The sequence below is a fragment of the Hibiscus syriacus genome, unplaced genomic scaffold (assembly GCF_006381635.1).
Source record: "Hibiscus syriacus cultivar Baekdansim isolate YM2019G1 unplaced genomic scaffold, ASM638163v2 tig00019709_pilon, whole genome shotgun sequence".
Classification (NCBI taxonomy): Eukaryota; Viridiplantae; Streptophyta; class Magnoliopsida; order Malvales; family Malvaceae; genus Hibiscus; species Hibiscus syriacus.
Genome location: NW_024062477.1, coordinates 1 through 22035, shown reverse-complemented (window position 1 = coordinate 22035; position 22035 = coordinate 1). Strand labels below are relative to the sequence as shown.

General features: G+C 34.1%; 1 protein-coding gene across 1 annotated transcript; it reads right to left on the bottom strand.

Annotated features, from left to right (window-relative positions):
- Positions 1-668: 668 nt before the first annotated feature.
- Positions 669-3424, bottom strand: LOC120209715 (phosphoenolpyruvate/phosphate translocator 2, chloroplastic-like). The gene is made up of 6 exons (XM_039208647.1): positions 3050-3424; positions 2495-2617; positions 2270-2422; positions 2045-2130; positions 793-994; positions 669-713 (listed from the first exon to the last, which is right to left on the bottom strand). The coding sequence occupies exons 1-6, from the start codon at positions 3422-3424 to the stop codon at positions 669-671; spliced, it is 984 nt and encodes a 327-aa protein (XP_039064578.1).
- Between the last annotated feature and the right edge of the window lie 18611 nt (positions 3425-22035).

Here is a 22035-nt window from a genome sequence, read left to right as displayed (position 1 = left end):
TTATTATATTTTATCAAAATCATATCTAATATTATGTTTTAGTTTTATTTTGGATGTTCGTCACTAAAAAAAGTAACAAAACTACTGGTGCAATGATAGATCCAAAATATTTTTTAGAATGGAAACACATATGTTAACAACATAAATTTTTTGAATAGGGCAAACACAAATAAAATTTCATGTTGGACGCCATCAGTAAAATAAGTAATTAATTCAAAAAATTTGAATTTCAGGATAGACGCATGCCTACACTTAAGTTGTGGCTTCGTCACTATGCTGACGTGACATTTAAAAGAAATCAATGATGACATGATATTACCTTATAGTAATACATCAGTATCGGTGGTAACTTTTAATTGTAGATAATCAAAATGAAAAAAATAATAATAATGTTAGGTATGATTTTGAAAAAAAATAGTTTAATGACCAAATGGAAAAAAAAATGATAGTTGTGATACTAAATGAGTAATTTACCCTTAAATGTGTTACAACTTTTATAAGAAAATTATATACTTGTATAGAATATATATTCATATATGGCATAATATATAATATACAGAATGACTAAAAAGAGGGTAGTTCTGTCGTACAACAGTCTAATTTAAGGCTAAAGAAAGACGTAACCGAAAATATTAAAAAATATCTTAATATTTTCAGTTAAAAGCAACCTAAAATGTTAAGTTTAGCTCTCTAATATTCAAACCTTGCTTTGCCTTAATCCAAAAAAAAATCATGTAAATGGCATAACAAGATATACTTGCTTCAAGACAAACATCTCAACATATGATGTACAGCAGATTGTAGATATGGACTGAACTTGACACCTTCCAATAAAATGGCAGCAGGAACCAATAGAATAAACGAAATTATGGTTATTATTGAGAAAATATTGATATTGTCCGATGTCTCCTCATTTCTAACCATGAACTTTTTGCTAAGCACATTGCGCGATTGGTTAGTGACATTGGAAGCAATTGCAGTGCAGAAACCAATCCTGTTCAGGAAAGCCAGAATCCATTTTTAAGAATCCAGATTATGAGATTATCGAGCGATTGGATCATGAGTCGAGTAGTGCTCAACTCAAATTTGTTTAACTCGTGCTCGACTCGATTTGTTATTCGTTTAGTTTGATAAAATTTCATATGATTTTTGCTCGGTAAAAAATTATTGCTCAACTAGACTCGTTGCTCATTAAACTCATTACTTTTTTTTTATTGTTTTTTGCAATATATATGTATAATCTAGTAATACTATATAGAGCCTAATATAAACATAAATTGACATGTTTAAAAAAATATCAAAATAATGTGTAAAAGAATTTCAAAATCTAAACTCCAAAGTAACAATCAGGGGTGGAACATAAGATAGACTAGAGGGGGCCATGGCCCCCAAAAATTTAAAAAATTATAATTTTAACTCTTAAATTATAAAAAAACAATTTGGCCCCTCTAAAATTTTTAGAAATTCAAATTAAATTTTAATTTCTTTAACGTTCTTAATTAAACCCTCCCATAATTTTTAAAAATTCTCATTAAGCCTCTCAAAATCTAAAAAATTGTAGTTAGACTCTAATTTTTTTAGAAAAAAAATTTAAACTAAAACCTTGCAAAATGTTTTAAATTTTTTAATTTAAACCTCTAAATAGTTTAAAATTTTAAGTTGCCCCCCTAAACTCTATTACTAAGTTTCGCCATTGGTAACAATCCACAAATACAACAAAGTAACGTATTACAACTATTCTTGAAAAAAGAAGAAGAATTTTAATAATATATAATCAATCTTAAAAACGAGACAATCAACATCCTGAAAAATATATATAAAAAATTAACGAGTTACTCGCGAACTTATATAATCGAGTTAAGTCTTACTCGGCTAGATTCCTTAAGGTTTTGAATCGAACTTAGGTTCCAGTTGAGTCAAATTAAATAAAAATATATCAAATTGTGATCGAATCGAACTTGAATTGCTCACGGGCTACTGAAATCCGTTAGCATCCCTATCCCAATCTCAGGTGAAATAAGTTAATTAAGAAAAATCCTCTTACCAATTAAAAGATGCCTCAGTGAATGATGCTAATGCCACTCCACCTACAACTGGTACGAGGGAGGACACCATCCAAAAACTAGGCCACTGCAAACAATGGAATTGTAGTCGAAGGATTCAAAGATAAAACACAACTTGATTCTCATATACTAAATTCGTATCATGTAAATAGTAATGAATTGAAATCTCAGCAAAATCTTGGTTTCAACTAATTTCAAACTCATACCTCTCCAAGAACTAGAACAAAGAACAAGACAGTGAAAAAGGGCTCCATTGCTTTAATGGTGTGAGTGAATGAGACATTAACCTTGCCAACACTAACATTGGTCAAAAGGTTGCCAAGAGTGTGAACTACGGCCAATGGAATGATCACTGCAAGCTGAAAATTGCTTTGTAAAACACTTTCTCATTTCAGAATTCAAACAGATTGTGTGATTGGAAAAAAAAGTACCCGAGAACGAGTAAGCTTTGGTCGACGGTAGATATTTGAACCCCACATTATAAGGATCATCAGAATTCCACACCCTAATTGGAAGGCTGTAACTGTTTCTTGAAATGCATACACCTTTAAAACCTTACGAAGAACCAAAATGTACTTAAATTCTTCCACGTTTTAAGCATAAAAAAAACTTATAAGAGAACTCACCAAATGAGTTCAGTGGTAGACGAAAATGTTGTTCTACCTAAAGGTTCTAAGTTTGAGCAACTGCGTTTATAGGGAGTGTGCGCCTTATCAATTAGTTAATAAAGTTTGGAATAAATATTATCCTACTATTAAAAAACTTATAAACTAACTAATGGACAAATTAAGATCTACCCATTGCTGTAAATTGCTTTTTAATCCCAGTGGTTGGTTGTTTCCATAAAAACAGATATATGGAAAATGGAAAATGGAAAATTAGATCTTTTTTTGTTCAAGTTGACTGGATAATCTAATGTTATTTTCCCATTTTATTACACAAACAGACAGGAAAATAACAAATTTTAGATGAAAATGGATTTAGAACTGCTTGTTGAAAATGTTGAAGTAGATATTCAAAATATACCAAATTGCAAACATGGCTCCAAGTTTCAAGCTCGTACCCAAACCGGTAGAGCTCTTCGTCTCACCCATGTTTTCAGGAACCTGTTGGGCTCTGACCCTAAAACTATCATATCTTCCTTCTGAAATAAGCAATGACTCAGAGATTCGAGAAGCATTGAAGGAGGAAGAAGAAGAAAGCAAAGAAGCTTTTTGAATTGAAAGTCCATTGATGGAAGTGTGGAGGTGTGATGGCTTTAAAGAAGTTGTTGGAACCAGAGTACATCTGCGATTTGAGTTCTTATTTAAACGCCTCAACAATGGAGGTAAAGGAGAAAGAGTGAGAGCAGTGCTCTGCATCTTGAAGGTTGCAAATGTAAGGCAAGGTCATTGTTTTTGTGGGGGCTTTAAGCTCTGCACGAATCAACAAAAGGCATTTACTTTTGCAGCTGGCAGTTAACTTAAAAAGACAATATGGACAACTGTTATGTTTTTCCTACGTTCCAAGGTTTCGCCTTAACTAATTCGGATCTATAGTCTCCCAACAGAGATTTTTTACATATATAAGGATTTCAACTCGAAACATTGTAGCAACTTCAACTCGAGACACTATAGCAATATCAAGTTCTTTACCACTTGAAGCAATAGGTAACCGGCAGTTAGCTTAACAAGTCAATGTGGACAACATTTGTGTTTTTTCCCCTACGGTTTCAAGATTTCGTCTTAACTAATCCGGACCTAGATTCTCCAACATATATTTTCTGCATACACAAGGACTCGAACTTGAGACATTGTTTAAACGATATCAAGTTGTTTACCACTTGAACTAACGTTGATAGAACAATTTTGCTTTAAAGGTGGTGAAACTTAGAAAATGATCAGTTTTCAAAATCTTCCACCACAAATTAAAGTAGAGGTTCATGTTTGATGTTTAATTATCGATAATAATTATGGGATAATGTGAAATTGCAGACTAGAACAAAAGAGACAAAATGATCCAATCCAAGGTTTCGTTTTGTGGGGTTTGATTAGCTGGAAGTGAAAATTCCATGGATAGCTTGAATTTCCAAGTATGTGAATCTAAGCTGCTTTGTCAAAGATGTGTCAATGGCGACCTGTTTCTCGAAAGGAAAATCTAAACATGGCCCTCAATCCTCATATTTTTTGCCGACAAAAGTTGTCCCCTAAAATCCATTTCCATGATATTTCAAGCTTTGGAATTCCATCAAAAAGCAAAATTGGGTCAATAATGGAGGAAAATTAATAGAAATTATAAAAAATATTATTTTTCATTTTAGGATAATTGTCATAGTATTTAGAGAACTCGTCATTCTTTCATGATAGTTCTTAAAGATATTATTTTTTAATGGGCCTGGTCATGTGGGTCATGTTGGTCATATTAGTTTATTATTTTTCATGGAACTCGTCATTCTTTCTTGACAAGTTCCATGTAATTAATTAAAAATTATTTTTTTTGAAATATTTTATTTTTATTACTATTTACATTAAAAAATACAGAAATTCGTCATTCTCTCTTGACTAGTTTTTTGTAGATGTCTGTTGAGTTTAAAAATTATAGTCGTTGATATGATTGTTTGATATATTATTTTTTTTAATTTTTAAATTTGGAAATCATCATTCCCTCATGACGAGAAGAAAATTGATAGATATAGTGTTGAGATTCAGAAAATGAATGCACGTGAAAAATTTATGCTTGATATGTTAAACGGCGTATATGGATTCTACGACTCTGACTATTCCGATGTTTCAAGCTCATCTTCAGATGATGAGTTGATATACCACTAAATTATTTTTGAAGCATCGAGAGGAAAGGAAAATGAAGGACGTTTAGGAGGAGCTTAAAAACTCGAAGGAACTTGATAAGAATAAGAAAAAGAAAGTGAAGTTTGAAAACTTATCAATCCAAAGTAGCAAACAACTTAGAGAGAAGAGTAAAAAATTAATAATAATTGTACGAAAAAAATATGTTGCGGGTGTAGTGGTAGGATAAGTAGAATGAATCAAAGTAACGAGATTAAGGTTTAAGTATATGTATGAAAATGTCATTAGTAATGAAGTAATTATCGTTTTAAGTGATGTTATATATGAATAGTTGCAACTATTAACATATAGTAATGACTTAAAGTATATGTGTAAAAAACATAATATTAAAATACACATAATCTTAAAATAGAAGCTTGTTTAAAATACATAAACACACTTATATTAAAGTATGCTAACAATTCAAAAAACAACATGTGAAATATATTAATATATAGAACTAAAGAAGGTTTCATCACTGAGCTCAATTACTTGGAAGATTCAAACAATGTTTTTTGTTGTGCCATTTACCTCTGCAGTACCCACAAAGTTTTGGTTGACCTTCCTCTCTTCGATTATAATCAATATTTCTATGAATTCAGGTAGATTCATGTCGACCCTTCAACTTTCAATGCAATTGTGGATTTCGTAATCATTCTTCGTAAATAGGATCTTTAGGCCAATAAGTTTCATTTGGGATATGCTTAAACTCGAAAATTTTTATGTTACACATAGCGTGCATGCTAAAATAGTTATTAGCATATGTGTCAATATTAACATGCATACATGCAACAACAACATGAGAGTATGGGAATATAAAAGCTTGAAACTGACCACAATCACACTATCTTCTATTAAGATTACCAGTGTAGATGATAGAATTGCCTTTGTGATGTGGTAGAACGAGTGCTTGGACAACGTAATCAACATCAAGTTTGAAGAAATTATGAGCAAACATTGAGGTTGCCTCCAATTGATTTTTTTGCATTACCGTCTCCAAATTTGGAGCCCAATGCCTCTCATCATTGATCATGGCCTCTACTTGAACGCATTTGCTTGACCAAACTTAACCTAATCTGAAGTATATCTACCTAAAAATACTTGCTCTTGGGAGATGTCGAGTCCCTTTCAGAACTGAATTTATACATTTGATAAGGTTCATTATCATATGGCCGTAACATCGACCCTCATCATAGGCTTGTGACAATCTTTCCCTTGGAATGCTAGCTATGAACTTTTAAATGTTTTTGCTATAATTTTTATAGCCCCAAATTTTGGATAGTAACCAAAATATAAGTTTTAAAGGTTTAGCGACCAAAGTATGAAATTAGGAAATGTTTAGGAACCTTAGTGGTAATTTCCAAAATCAATTATTCCATAAATGGATAGTTTACTCTTGAGAGAGGGTTTTATTGAAATTAGATTCTTGATCCATAATTTACTTTGAAAACTAGAAAGGGTTAAAGTCCAGTAATAAATTGGTAAATTAGATCGGATGGAAAATTTGGAAAAAATTGAAGAATGATAAATTAGGCCTAAAATATTATTTATACATGTTAAAATGATGGAAAATAATATGGATCATTGGATTTGAAGATTTATTTTCATGTTTAATTTGGACCTTTGGATCAAAGTGGCAAGATTATAATTTTTGGAAAGTTACATGGTAAAAGTGGAAAAGGTAAAATATTTTGTTCATCTTTGACTTTGGAAAGATGATAAGGTTATGTGGCTTGGTATTATTGTAAATTTAAAGTTTCATTAATGGCAAAATGTACATTTCTCATTAAATAAATATTTTATTCATTTAAGCATAAATAAAGGTTAAATTAACATGAAATTACATGAAACTTAGCCCTTTTTCAGCTCCATTTCTTACTCCCCATGAACTAGGTAAGAGAAGTTTTATTTTTCATTTTTGAGCAATTTCCTTTGGATTTTGAATCATGCCGTGAAATAGAAAATTTTTCTATTCGACAAAACGCTATCATTTGGTACCTTTATTGCTTGCTAATTTGGTTTGTGTTTAAAGACCCCAAATTCTAGGGTTATGGAATTGATGAAGATTTTGATGTTTTTGAGGTTGTAGAATAAATTCCAAGCATGATTTATGATTAAAATCAATTATATATGCCTATATAAGCTATGAGTAATTTCAGCCTAACCCTAATCCTAGAGGAAGTTTATTTTATGATGAAATTTGGTTAGGGATTGACTGTAGAGATTGTATAAGGTTGAATTGAGGTTGATTTCATGTTTGAATCGAATCAAAATCATGAAAACCCCAATCTTAGGGTACATAAACCATTCAGCCTTGAGGAAGATGATGGGGAAAAATTGTGAAAAAATTCATATGGCTTAGAAATGATATTAGAAAGGTTCTACAAGCCTTAGAAATATTTTTGGGCTAATCTGTAATTTTGTGAAATTTAGGGGAACAAAGCGATAATTATGAAAAAAATGTGGGTTGTTGTATAATTGTTCAATAATTATTGTAATATGTTGGAAATTTTTATTTGGGGGACTGAAATTGAAGTTAGAATGTGAAATTTAACCATTTTGGAAAATTGACAAAGTTTGAGTGCTAAATGGTAAACATTGAAAAAGTTAGTGGATTAAACGATAAATATGGTATTGTTGAGGTATTTGGGCTGAAATTTTAATGCTAAAAATTATTGGGATTTTTTGGGCCTTGAATTGAAGAATTGATGACAAAAGCCCAATATGAATAAAAAGGAAAAATTAAAAGGAATTTTAGAAGAATTAGAAAATAATAGTACTTTTGGAGTATTATTATTAAGTATGAAATGTTAGTAAAAATACTAACATGTATTTTATATTTGTATATGCTTTGTATGGATGCTTGTGTAGACCGTGATCGAACTCGTGATACAAGCAAAAAGAAAGGAAAGGAAAAAGTTGAAGAATAATTAGATTTCGATAATAAGGCATAATAGTGAGGCATACCATGTGAGTATATGATACGAGGACAACTTGCAATGAGTCAACCTTGAATGTTTTTATAAAAGCATGTTTTATCGTATTTTGAAATATTTTCATAAAGTTTATGAGAATGATTTTTAAGAAAAAATATTAGGGTAGGAACTACCCAATAATATATGGATGAACTTATAAATTGTTTTAACATCTATCGATATTTCAAAATAAATGTTTAATATGTGAATTCGATTTAAAGGACTATTGTATTTGCATGGAGAGTCATAGGTGCATTTTGACATACTTTGAGTATGATAATTATCGATCGATTTTGACATACTAGGCATGAGTTTGTTGTATCCACATTATGTTTGGGTTGATTGTCGTAAGAAACATTTATTTCATAAAGATGCAGAGGATTTGGAAATTATAATGATTAGTGAAAATTCAAAATCACCACTGATAACTCCATAAAAGGTTACATTTTGGGACCTTTTCACTTAAGTTATTGAATGTTTAAGAGCTCATTTAAGACCATGTAGATGCATTTAGAAGAATTTAGTTGCATGTGGTGGAATTCGGTTTGCCGCGGCATTTTAATTTGTCATCAGTGCTACCTTATGGGGAAGGTGTTTGTCTAATGATGTGCAGGAATTGAGAGCAAGGAAAAGAGAAAATAAAATGCCTTGACATAAGGAGATTGTTGAGCAAAATGAAATTGCCAAGTTCGACTGGCATTTCGATAGCGTTTAAAGTGCGAGAAGATATTTTTGAAGCCAGCTGTCTCCGACTTTTCGAGAGCTCTGCCCGAGAAATCCACCTCGAAGATCCACCTTGAGGGATCAGCACTGCAACCGCTGGTCCTGCTGATGACGCCGTCTAACCCTTCAGATCATGTCTGTCCTTGGGCGCCTGCAACGGGATTATGCCGGTCACTTAACCAGCTACACAGGCTGTATCATAGCCTGTTCAGCCCGACTCCCAAGTAACTTAACCATGTTTTTGGGGTTTTCTAGGAAAGTTAACACCAAGTCCTAGGATTAGTTTTCCCCTATAAATAAAGGATAAAACCACATTGTTGAAGACTTTGGTTCCACCCAGATTTGAGCTTAAAAAGTTAGAGAGAGAAGGTCTCATCTTTCTCTGTCAATCCTACTTGTCGTGGCATTTCTCCATGACAAGCCTGCAGGAGTGGCGTTCTAGGCATCCAAAAGGAGCTAGTTCATTGGGGGCAGTTTGTGGTGGCTGAGGGAAGCTCCAGTAGTGAACGTCGAAGGCTTTTTCTCCATTCCTTAGTTCTTTGCTTTCATATTTTATTATTTGGGTTGTAAGGAACAGATAATCTTGCTTTGTGCTTGCTTATTTCGAACCCCACTATGAACTAATCCTATATGGTGGGAGTTCATTTTGGATGTTTAAGTTTTATTTCAATGAATGATTGATTTTTCTATGCTATAATCTGTTTTGTTTATGGAGTTTAATGTCTTAAGGATGTAGGAGCTACGAGAGTAGCCATTCCTTAGGAGATTCTTAGGGTTCGAGAGAATACCTAGGTAACATATCCTTAGTGTTCGAGAGAAACTAGGGAGGAACTACATAAACAAGGGGTTCTAGGTAGTAACTAGGTCTAATCCACCGTAGAGATAAGGCTAGGATTTCATTCAACTAAAAGGTGTTATGCATGAACAATAGGTTAGATGTTAATGCTGCCGCAAAAAGGTATTGCTGAGATATCCTGTTATCTGGACCAATAGGATCACTGTAGGGGTTTACGCCAATCAGTTTTACCAGGGCATCTTTAATTTGTCGAGTCCCTTACTAGAGATAGCATAGGGCACCTTAGTAGACTCTGCCGGGTAGACTAGGTATAGAAAAAAGACCATTCGGAGAAGTAGACTTAGATTTTCCTTAGTGACTCCTATCACTCGCTTCCATAGTTGCTTGTCGTGTGAGAAAGCCAAAGTCCTATTAATCAAATCATATATTTACATTTTATTTTGCCTTGACATTTTCATTTGTTTGCATTAAACACAATCTATTTTGCCATGACATATCCATTTGTTACCACATTACCATCGTTCCACTTCAACATCAGTCATTCCATTTTGCACCTGCATTATCATTTGTGTATACCATTACTAACTTTACTTAGGTGACAAAGTAAAGTACCTTGACAAACTTATTTAATTTCCTCCAATCCCTGTGGATCCGATACTCACTTATCACTTTATTACTTGTTCGATTGTGTATACTTGCACATATATCCGCACTAATATTTAGTACTCACAAAGGGCTGACAAGTTTTTGGCGCCGTTGCCGGGGATTGGCTATTGGAAGTTAATTAGTTTTGTCATAGCATTTTTATTTTACTTGTTCAATTTTTTGTATAGTTTTACTTGTTATTTTCTTTGTTCTTTTCAGGTTTTTATTTTACGTACTCAACGTGCTCAAGCAAAAATGTATCAGATCAGAAATCAAGGAATTGGTCAAGAGGAATATCAGAATGTTGAGGCAATTCCGAATGCTGGGAATGCATCTAGGCCTCGTAGTAATCGATATCATTTAAACCCTATCATGGATGACCTAAATCCTGGAATTGTGGCACCCATGATTCAGGCAGCCGACTTTGAGCTCAAACCGGTTATGTTCAACATGTTGGACTTTATTGGACAATTTGGTGGTACTCCTCAAGAGGATGCAAGGCAACATGTTCGGGCATTTTTAGAGGTATGTGACTCCTTTCGACAACAAGGTGTGCATGAAGATGTGCTAAAATTGAAGTTATTTCCATATTCTTTAAAAGATTATGCCAGGGCATGGCTCAATGGATTAGCTTCCGGCTCGATAAGGTCTTGGGATGACTTCTGCAAAAAAGTTTTGCTACGGTATAATCAACCCAATATGAACAACCATATTAGAAATGCCATAGTATCTTTCCACTAATGTGATGAAGAGTCTATGTATGAGTGTTGGGATCGATACAAAAGTTTTCTTCGCAAGTGCCCCAATCATGGACTCCACGACTGAACTCAAGTTGTGATGTTCTATAATGGAGTTAATGCGCCCACGAGGATGATTCTAGATGCCTCAGAAAATGGGACATTACTTGAAAAATCACCAGCAGAGGCATTTGACATTATGGATAGGATTGCCAATAATTATTATCAATTTTCATCTACAAGGCTTGGACTTGGGCAAAAATCACATGGAGCTTTCGAGCTAGATTCTATGGATACGGTGTCCGCCCAACTTGCTGCTATCACCAATATGTTTAAGAACTTACAAAGGCCAAGCGAGGTGAGAGAAGTGAAGGCATCCAATTCATCATATTTATTATGCCACGACAATCACAATGAGAGTGAGTGTCCGATCAATCAAGAATCCATCAACTATATGGGAAACTACAATCGAGGTAACAACAACCCCTATTCTAATACATATAATCCTAGATGGCGTCAACATCCAAACTTTTTATGGGGAAATCAAGGAACCAGCAACTCTAGTTAGCCCGCTAGGCAGCGGATCTTTAGTGACTCCCAGTGTTTTCAAACGAATATTCCATGGCATAATTCTAATGAGGGAGTACCATCTTCATCTGACACAAGCTCTTTGGAGGCCAATATGTAAGATTTTATCATAACAATGAAGACCGTGCTGCATGTCCATGCGACCTCTATAAAAAGCTAAGAAGCTTTGCTTCAAAGTCATATATTGTCTTTGAGGGCCTTAGAGGGTCAGGTTGGCCAAATTGCCACGACATTACATATTTTCCCACATGGCAGTCTACCTAGTGATGCTGAAGTCACTAAGGCTCAAGACAGGGAGCATTATGGTACATCCACCTTAAGGAGTGGCATAAAAATCTATAAAGATGTTAAGTTTGGGGGAGAGACACTCAGAGAGCCTGGTCATGAGATTATGCACGATGATCCAAAGGTGCAAGAAGATTTACATTTACTGGAAAACAATGATGAGGGTTCGAAGAGTCCAGTCAATGAAGATAAGAAAAATTTTCCACGTCAAAGGAAAAGTCCCCATCAGTAGGAGATGATGACCAAAGGAAAGCTGCAGAATTTTGCCACAATAAATTTTTATGCAGTGATAATCACTTCAATCTTGATGAAGAAGACGAAGAGGAGCTCGAGGATATTCCAAAGGAGATGAGTAAGTCTAGCTCACCTATAGTTAGACCGGGTTGAAATTTGAACCTTTGAATCCTATTGAATTTACTCAACCTAAACCCCAAGTAGTTGCTCATTTTTCTAGGCTAGAAATTATGAAAGAGCTAAGGAATGAAATGGAGATTAAGGAAAAATTCCCTAATGAGAAATTATTATTTTCCGCGACAATTTTTTTGGTATGCTGACATTGTCAATTTTCTCGTTAGTGTTGTTTTGCTTCCTTACTTGAACAGCCTAGGAAAGAACAAGTTCATACACAATGGTGGCTACTGTCATAGGGATGACCTCAACCTCTCCAACGAATTTGCTACCCAAATGATTTCAAGTTGCCACAACAAAAAGAAACAAAAAGAGATCTCATTCCACTACCATTCAGCATCAAGAAAAGAGCACTTTGAAGAAGAAAGGACTACTGCAAAGGTCCTACAAATCAGATGTGAAAGACATGAAATACCAGGGCAAACTATTTTGAAGGCAGAACTATTATATGTGTGGGGCATTTTGGTCTACACTGGTGCTCCGGTCGAGCGCGACAAATCTACACTTCTCTTGCACGATGTTAAAACTAGCTAAGCATCTTGAGGAAGTCGTTACATTTGGGATTTACTCCTGTGCATAAATAAATGTTTATTTCATTATTTTTTCAACTTCCTTTTAATTGACTATTTTGTTTTTCTTTGCAATGTTAGGGTCCACACAACCTCCAGCCGCACCCGCGTCTGACTCCGAACATTCCAGCCCCGCCAAGTTGAGAAGGCGCACTCGTCGCGCGACTGCCGCACCACCACACGCATGAAGTCAAGGTTCCTTGCATTGCATTGCATTTCATAGCATGTAGTTTCATTTTCCTTAGTTTTAGTAAGCATTGAGGATAATGCTTCTCTAAGTTTGGGGGAAGTAAGGTTCTCGCATCATTGCATGATAGTAGTAGTAAAATAAGTATGACATGACATTAGTAAATGTTCGAATAGTTTTCTGGAATTAGTTAAGGATGCCCGATGATGATGAATCTTGATGGCTATGACAGAATGTACATGACTGGTTGAGGATGATAGAACTAACTTTAGGACATGCTTCTTTGAAATCCTTGAACACACGATTGCATGTTTTCCATGATGAGAAACTTAGAAATTTTTTATAAGAGAATTCTTAAAATGTCGTGGCATAAAATTATAATGATGAAAAACCCACTAAAATGAAAAAAATGAAAAAATGAAAAAAATTGAAAAAATTTGAAAAAATAAAAAAATGAAGTTATGAATAAATGCCTCGGCATATCTATAGAGGGACACTCCGCTATGCCATGGCATATGAGTGAATGAAAGTAGTCACGGGATAACTCTACCTGACTAGCTCGGGGGTGGAAGGTATGCTCCCTTTCACCTAGAGTGTGGGATGGTAAAGTGATGGGCTAACTCCCCTCGTAGCAGAATTAAAGAAAAGAAATAAAGGTGGGAGTAAAAATTTGTAAATGTCATGGAAAATTAAGAAAACTTGATTAGAAAATTTTTAAGTTTATTAAGCATGGATACAAACACGCACACACCCACACAAAGAATCTTGCCCTAGGGGATAATACTAGAGTTCTCGACCAATTCTAGCATGTTGAAGCCATATGTGCTGAGGGCTAAAATTTTATCCTATAAACTTATTTTGTTTCTAAACTTGTCATGGTATTTTTGTTTTGCTTAATATTATCCATTGCTTGAGGACAAGCAATAGCTTAAGTTTGGGGGTGTGATAACTCTGTAAAAAGGTTACATTTTGGGACCTTTTTCACTTAAGTTATTGAATGTTTAAGAGCTCATTTAGGACCATGTAGATGCATTTAGAAGCTTTTAGTTGCATGTGGTGGAATTCGGTTTACCACGACATTTAATTTGTCATCAGTGCTACCTTACGGGGAAGGTGTTTGTCTAATGATGTGCAGGAATTGAGAGCAAGGAAAAGAGAAAATAAAATGCCGTGACATAAGGAGATTGCTGAACAAAATGAAATTGCCAAGTTCGACTGGAATTTTGATAGAGCTTAAAGTGCGAGAAGATATTTTTGAAGCCAGCTATCTCTGACTTTCCAAGAGCTCTGCCTGAGAAATTCACCTCGAAGATCCACCTAGAGGAATCAGCACTGTAACCGTCGGTCCTGCTGATGACGCCGTCTGACCCTGCAGATCCTGTCTGTACTTGGGTGCCTGCAACGGGATTATGCCGGTCACTCTGCCAGTTACCCAGGCTGTATCATAGCCTGTTCAGCCTGACACCCAAGTAACTTAACCATGATTTTGGGGTTTTTTAGGAAAGTTAACACCAAGTTCTAAGATTAGTTTTCCCCTATAAATAGAGGATAAAGCCACATTGTTGAAGACTTTGGTACTACCCAGATTTGAGCTTGAAAAGTTAGAGAGAGAAGGTCTCATCTGTCTCCGTCAATCCTACTTTTCGTGGCATTTTTCCGTGACAAGCCTGTTGGAGCGGCGTTCTAGGCATCCAAGAGGAGCTAGCTTGTTGGGGGCAGTTTGTAATGGCCGAGGGAATCTCCGGCAGTGCACGTCAAAGGGTTTTTCTCCTTCCCTTAGTTATTTGCTTTCATATTTTGTTATTTGGGTTGTAAAAAATGGATAATCTTGCTTTGTGCTTGCTTATTTCGAACCCCACCATGAACTAATCCTATTTGGTGGGAGTTCATTTTGGATGTTTAAGTTTTATTTCAATGAATTGTTGATTTTTCTATGCTATAATATGTTTTGTTTATGGAGTTTAATGCCTTAAGGTTGTAGGAGCTACGAGAGTAGCCATTCCTTAGGAGATTCTTAGGGTTCGAGAGAATACCTAGGTAACATATCCTTAGTGTTCGAGATAAACTAGGGAAGAAATACATAAACAAGGGGTTCTATGTAGTAACTAGGCCTAATCCACCTTAGAGATAAGGCTAGGATTTTATTAGACTAAAAGGAGTTGTGCATGAACGATAGGTTAAATGTTAATGCTACCGTAAAAAGGTATTGCCGAGACATATCCTGTTATCTGGACCAATAGGATCATTGCAGGGGTTTACGCCAATCGGTTTTACCAGGGCATCTTTAATCTGTCGAGTCCCTTACTAGAGATAGCATAGGGTACCTTAGTAACTCTGTCGAGCAGACTAGGTATAGAAGAAAGACCATTCGGAGAATTAGACTGAGATTTTCGTTAGTGACTCCTATTACTCACTTCCATAGTTGCTTGTCGTGTGAGAAAGCCAAAGTCCTATTAATCAAATCATATATTTACATTTTATTTTGCCTTGACATTTTCATTTGTTTGCATTAAACACAATCTATTTTCCCACGACATATCCATTTGCTACCACATTACCATCGTTCCACTTCCACATCATTCATTCCATTTTGCACTTGCATTATCATTTGTGTATACCATTACTAACTTTACTTAGGTGACAAAGTAAATTACCTTGACAAACGTATTTAATTTCCTCCAATCCATGTTGAGACGATACTCACTTATCATTGTATTACTTGTTCGATTGTATATACTTGCACATATATCCTCACTCATATTTAGTACTCACAAAGAGCGGACAACCACCCAATTTGATATCGCAAATGATTGCAAAGAAAATGATTTCAGAAGGATGTATAGTTTTTCTAGCTAATCTGATAGATACTCAAGTATCTGAAGTAAGATTGTATGGTATTCACACAACTCAAGAATTTTCAGATGTCTTTTCAGATGAATTACCTGGTTACCTCCAGATCGAGAGGTGGAATTCAAGATTGATGGTTATCAGAGTATTGAGCCTATTTATATGGTTTATATCAAATGGCTTTGACCGAGTTAAGAGAACTAAATGATCAATTACAAGGAACTACTTGATCAAGGGTTCATCAGATCAAGTGTTTCATATTAGGGAGTACCTGTGCTGTTGGCAAAAAGAAAAATGAATATATGCGGTTATGCATAGATTATTGACAATTGAATAAAGTGTCAATAAGAATAAGTATCCACTTCTTAGGATTGATGGTCTGTATGATCAATTGGAAGGTGTAGTAGTGTTATCTCAGATTGATCTTCGGTCTAGATACCATCAATTGAAGATTAAAGAGGAGGATATTCCTAAGACAACTTTTCAGACGCGATATAGACACTACAAGTTGTAGTGATGTCATTCGGTTTGACTAATGCTTTTGTAACATTTATTGATTTGATTAATCGAGTGTTCCAACTTTATTTGAATAAAAGTTTGGTGACTCTTTGAGAGAAAAAGTAGTATGCCAAGCTTTCAAAATGTGAATTATGGTTGACAAAAATTACTTTTCTTGGCCATGTTGTTTCGGCAGATGGCATAAGAGTAGACCCAAAGAAAATTCATTCTATACTGATTGGAAACCCCCAAAGAACTTCTAAGAAATTTGGAGTTTTCTTGGGACTTGCTGGTTATTATCGAAGGTTTGTGAAAAACTTTTTGATGATAGCGTTACCGCGAACCAAGTTTTTAAGGAAATATATGCCTTTTGTTTGGAAGGAGAAGTGCTAAGAGAGTTTTGAAACGTGAAAGAAGATTCTAACAAAGGCACCAGTGCTTGTACAACCTATGTCAGGTAAAGATTATGTGGTTTTTAGTGATGCATCTCATAACGGCTTGAGATGTGTTCTTATGCAAGAAGGTAAAGTTGTGGCTTATACCTTAAGGTAGTTAAAGACTTATTAGAGGAATTACCCGACGCATGATTTAGAGTTGCCAGCGGTCATGTTTTCTTTAAAGATTTGGCTCCATTATCTGTATGGTGAGCGGTGCTATATTTATATGAACCAGAAAAGTTTAAAGTACTTGTTGACTCAAAAAGAGTTGAACTTGAGACAATATCCAAGGTTTATATCAAATTATGGAATTCTTTGAATGAGGCCTTGGGTACTCGATTAAATTTCAATAAGGCTTATTACTAGGATACAAATGGTCAATCATAAAGGACCATTCAGATATTGGAGGATATGCTAAGAGCGTGTGTGATCGAATTCAAGGGATCATTAGAAAAATATTTTCATTTAGAAGAATTTTCTTATAACAACAACTATCATTCGAGCATCAAGATAGCTCTGAAAATGATGTTAAAAGGATGTATAGATTTTCTAGCTAATTTGATAGATACTCAAGTACCTGAAGTAAGATTGTATGATATTCCCACAACTCAAGAATTTTCAAATGTATTTTCAGATGAATTACCTAGGGTACCTTCAGATCAAGAGGTGGAACTCAATATTGATGGTTATCAGAGTATTGAGCCTATTTATATGGTTTCGTATCAAATAGCTTCGACCAAGTTAAGAGAATTAAAGGCTTAGTTACAAGAGTTGCTTGATCAAGGTTTCATAAGATCAAGTGTTTCACCTTAGGGAGTACCCGTGCTGTTGGTAAAAACAAAGATTAATCTATACGGTTATGCATAGATTATCGATAGTTGAATAAAGTGGCAATAAGAATAAGTATCCACTTTTGAGGATTGATGGTCTGTATGATCAATTGGAAGGTGTAGTAGTGTTCTATCAGATTGATCTTCGGTCTGGATACCATCAATTAGAGATTAAAGAGGAGGATATTCCTAAGACAACTTTTCAGAAGCGATATGAACAGTACGAGTTGTAGTGATGCCATTCGGTTTGACTAATTCTATTGCAACATTTATGGATTTGTTTAATAGAGTGTTCCAACTTTATTTGAATAAAATTTTAGTGACTCTTTGAGAGAAAAAGTAGTATGGAAAACTTTCGAAATGTGAATTATGGTTGACATAAATTACTTTTATTGGCCATGTTTTTATGGCAGATAGCATAAGAGTAGACCCCAAGAAAATTCATTCTATACTAGATTGGAAACCCCCAAAGAACTTCTCAGAAGTTTAGAGTTTCTTGGGACTTGCTGGTTACTATCGAAGGTTTGTGAAGAACGTTTTCATGATAGCGTTACCGCTAACCAAATTTTTAAGGAAATATATGTCTTTTGTTTGGACGGAGAAGTGCTAAGAGAGTTTTGAAATGCTAAAGAAGATCCTAACAAAGGCACCAGAGCTTGGTCAACCTATGTCGGGTAAAGATTAGTGGTTTTTAGTGATGCATCTCATAACGGCTTGAGATGTGTGCTTATGCAAAAGGTAAAGTTGTGGCCTCTGCCTCCAGGTAGTTAAAGACTCATGAGAGGAATTACTCGATGCATGATTTAGAGTTGGCAGCGGTCGTGTTTGCTTTAATGATTTGGTGCCATTATCTATATAGTGAGCAGTGCTATATTTATACGAACAAGAAAAGTTTAAAGTACTTGTTGACTCAAAAAAGAGTTGAACCTGAGACAGAGATCCAAGGTTTACATCAAGATTATGGAATTCCTTGCATGAGGCCTTGGGTACTCGATTGAATTTCAGTAAAGCTTATTACTTGCATACGGATAGTCAGTCGAAGAAGACCATTAAGATATTGGAGGATATGCTAAGAGTGTGTGATCGAATTCAAGGGATCATTAGAAAGTATTTTCATTTAGAAGAATTTGCTTATAACACAACTATCATTCGAGCATCAAGATAGCTCTGTATAAAGAACCTTTGTGAGAGAAAGTGTCGAACACCATTAAATTGGTTCAGCTAAAGATCGAGATCTAGTTGGCCATGATTTGATGAAAGATATGAAAGATAAAGTGGGGATCATTCAAGATAATCTCAAAATAGCTTCCAATCGACAAAAGTCTTATCCAGACCTAAAGAGAAAAAAGATTGAATATCAAGTGGGTGATAAGGTATTTCTCAAGGTATCACATTGGAAAAAAGTATTGCGGTTTGGACGCAAAGGAAAGATGAGCCCTAGATTTATTAGAACTTATAAGATTTTGAAAATATTCGGGCCAGTGACTTATCAGTTATCATTACATACTGAAATGGACAAGATCCATAATGTTTATAATGCGTCGATGCTCAGAAGTATTGATCAAATCTGTCGTATTTATCACATCGGAGGAAATAGAGACTCGATTTGATTTGACACGAAGAGGAATCAATTGAAATTTTGGGTTGAGAAGTCAAAGAACTGCAGAACAAGACAATTCATTTGGTCAAAGTTCTTTGGCGGAATCATAAAGTAAAGTAAGTGACTAGGGAAAGAGAATATGACGTGGAATTTTGGCCTAACCCTAATTTTAGAGGAAGTTTATGATATGATGAATTTAATTAGGGATTTTATTATAGAGATTGTATAAGGTTGAATCGAGGTTAATTTCATGCTTGAATAGAATCAAAATTGAGTAAAATCATGAAAACCCTAGACTTGGGTGCATAAACCATTCGACCTTAAGGAAGATGATGGGGAAATTTGTGAAAAATTCATGGGCTTGAAATGATATTAGAAAGGAAAGCCTTAGAAAATTTTGGGCCAATATGTAATTTTGTGAAAGTTGGGACCAAATTGGTAATTATGAAAAAGTTGTGGATTTTGTATAATTGTTTAATAATTATTGTACAATGTTGGAAATTTCTATTTGGGGACTGAAATTGAAGTTAGAATTTTAAATTTAGCCATTTTGGAAAGTTGACAAAGATTGAGTGCTAAATGGTAAACATTGAGAAAGTTAGTGGATCAAATGGTAAATATGAAATTGTTGAGGTATTTGGGCTAAAAGTTTATTGCTGAAAATTATTGGGCTTTTTTGGGCCTTGAATTGAAAATTAATGACAAGAGCTCAATGAATAGAAAGGAAAAATTAAGATGAATTTTAGAAGAATTCAAAATAATAGTACTATTGGAGTATTATTATTAAGTATGAAATGTTAGTAAGAATACTAACATGTATTTTATATTTTATATGCTTTGTATGGATGCTCATTTAGATCGTGATCGAACTTGTGAGATAGAGCAGCTAAAGGCAAGGAAAAAGTTGAAGATAATGGGATTTGATAGTAAGGCATTATAGAGATGCATATCAGGTGAGTGCATTTATTATGTACTTATATGATATAGGATGACTTGCGATGAGTTAACCTCGAATGTTTTTATAAAAACATGTTGTACCATATTTTGAAATATTTTCATAAAGTTAATGAAAACAATTTTTAAAAATAATTTTAAGGTAGGAACCACCAAAATAGATGGATGAACTTTTATATTGTTTTAACAGCTATCGATGTTTTAGAATAAATGTTTAATCTATAATTTTGATTTTAAAGCCTATTGTATCTACATTGAGAGACAAATGTTCATTTTGACATACTTGGAGATGTTGGTTATCAATGAAATTTGTTTAATGCATATGTTGCATTTTCGTATCAGTACCTTTGTACTTTCGACACTATGTGGTTATCTATCGATTTTGCTTAATGCATACGTTGAATTTTCTTATCAGTACCTTTTGTACTTTTGGTACTATGTGTGCATGCATGGTATCATAATGATTTTGTGAATTACCATTTTGATATATTAGTATTGTGTCGATGTTTCTACAATCATATACTTTCGTTTAGCACTTATGTGAAACTCATGTACATTGCAATTTCAATTGACATACATTGGGCTATGAATGAGTACTTTTGAATATATCGATTGATAGGTATTTGGGCGTACTAAATATTGTTTTGCAAGTTAATTGAGAAACTTGACTTATCAAGTCCGTTTTATGCGTTTATGTATTTTATACGATGAGTCATATTTGATCTTATAATGGTTTACTCATGTTTTTAAAATGTCTCACTAAGTGATATTTAGCGTGTGATGATTTCACTCGTATTCTTAGTGTATGAATCGAAGTGAGGAGTACAACTGATCATCTATCAAGGATTGTCTTATTAGTAATAGTATGACATCTTTAGATGTTTATTTTGATATTATAGTTGGCATGTACTAAGATATGTTGTGATACTCTGATAAGATACTTAGTACGGTTGTAGTATTATATTATTTGAACTTAAACTACCGTTTGATGGATTTTAATGTTATTATATATATATATATATTTGAAGAACGTTTTATAATATATTATTAAACTGTTTATTTAAAGAAACAAAATTTTAATGGTTTTTAAGTATGAAAATGTTTTAAAAGTTATGTGATCTGTAACTTGTGTACAGGGACGTATTGGAAATGGGTGTTACATAATTTCTCAAATTCTTCAACCTAGAACGAAGTTTAGTAGGAGTAATTTATGCCATGAAAAAATGTTAAGAATGGAATTAGAAGTAGAGAATGTAACCACATGTAATTAATGAAAGATTAAGTATGACTACCCATGTTTATAATTTCTTTTCAGATATCTTTTTCTTAAAGCTTTTCATAGCATTAGGACCCAATATGATGCATATAGTATGTTAGATATATTTGGGGAGGCATCTATCTACTTCCGGTTTATTAATTATCAATAAGATCACATGCCTTTTATATGATATGATGCAAACCTCATCATAGTGACAACATGGGTACTTAAATTGGAGATAAAGAAATTCCAACCATTTATCTTATTTGCTTTGGACAATGATGAATGCAATTAGGAAAAAGTTTCATCTCCATCTGTGCAACATCAAGCATAAACACATGTTTATATTACATAGAGAAAAATATCATCGACTTGAACCATAGGTTTGCATAATAAAAAACCCTTCAATGGATGACTTGATAGCCTAGAATAAGCCACCAAAAATATTTTTTCACAAGGATTACTTCTCCTCGAAGGGTGTAAGCAAGCATTGTATAGTTTTTGATAATGGTTTGGGATGAAAAATTCAATAGCTCGAAGAGCTGGTAGCTCATCATATGATTTATCTCAATCATCATATAAAATCATTGATTTTCCATCCACAACTTGTATAAGAGGGAATATAACCAAATTTATTTAAGATGGATTCCACTAACATTAAAATAAGTATTCTTGGATTCTTTTAACCAAAACCTTAACATAGAAGCAACTGAAATTAGAATCCATATGTTTGAGGTCTTGTGTCAACAATCTTATTGTAAATGTGTTGTCCATTGAAACATTGTGAGTTCCCATAAAATCTTCCTTTGTAAA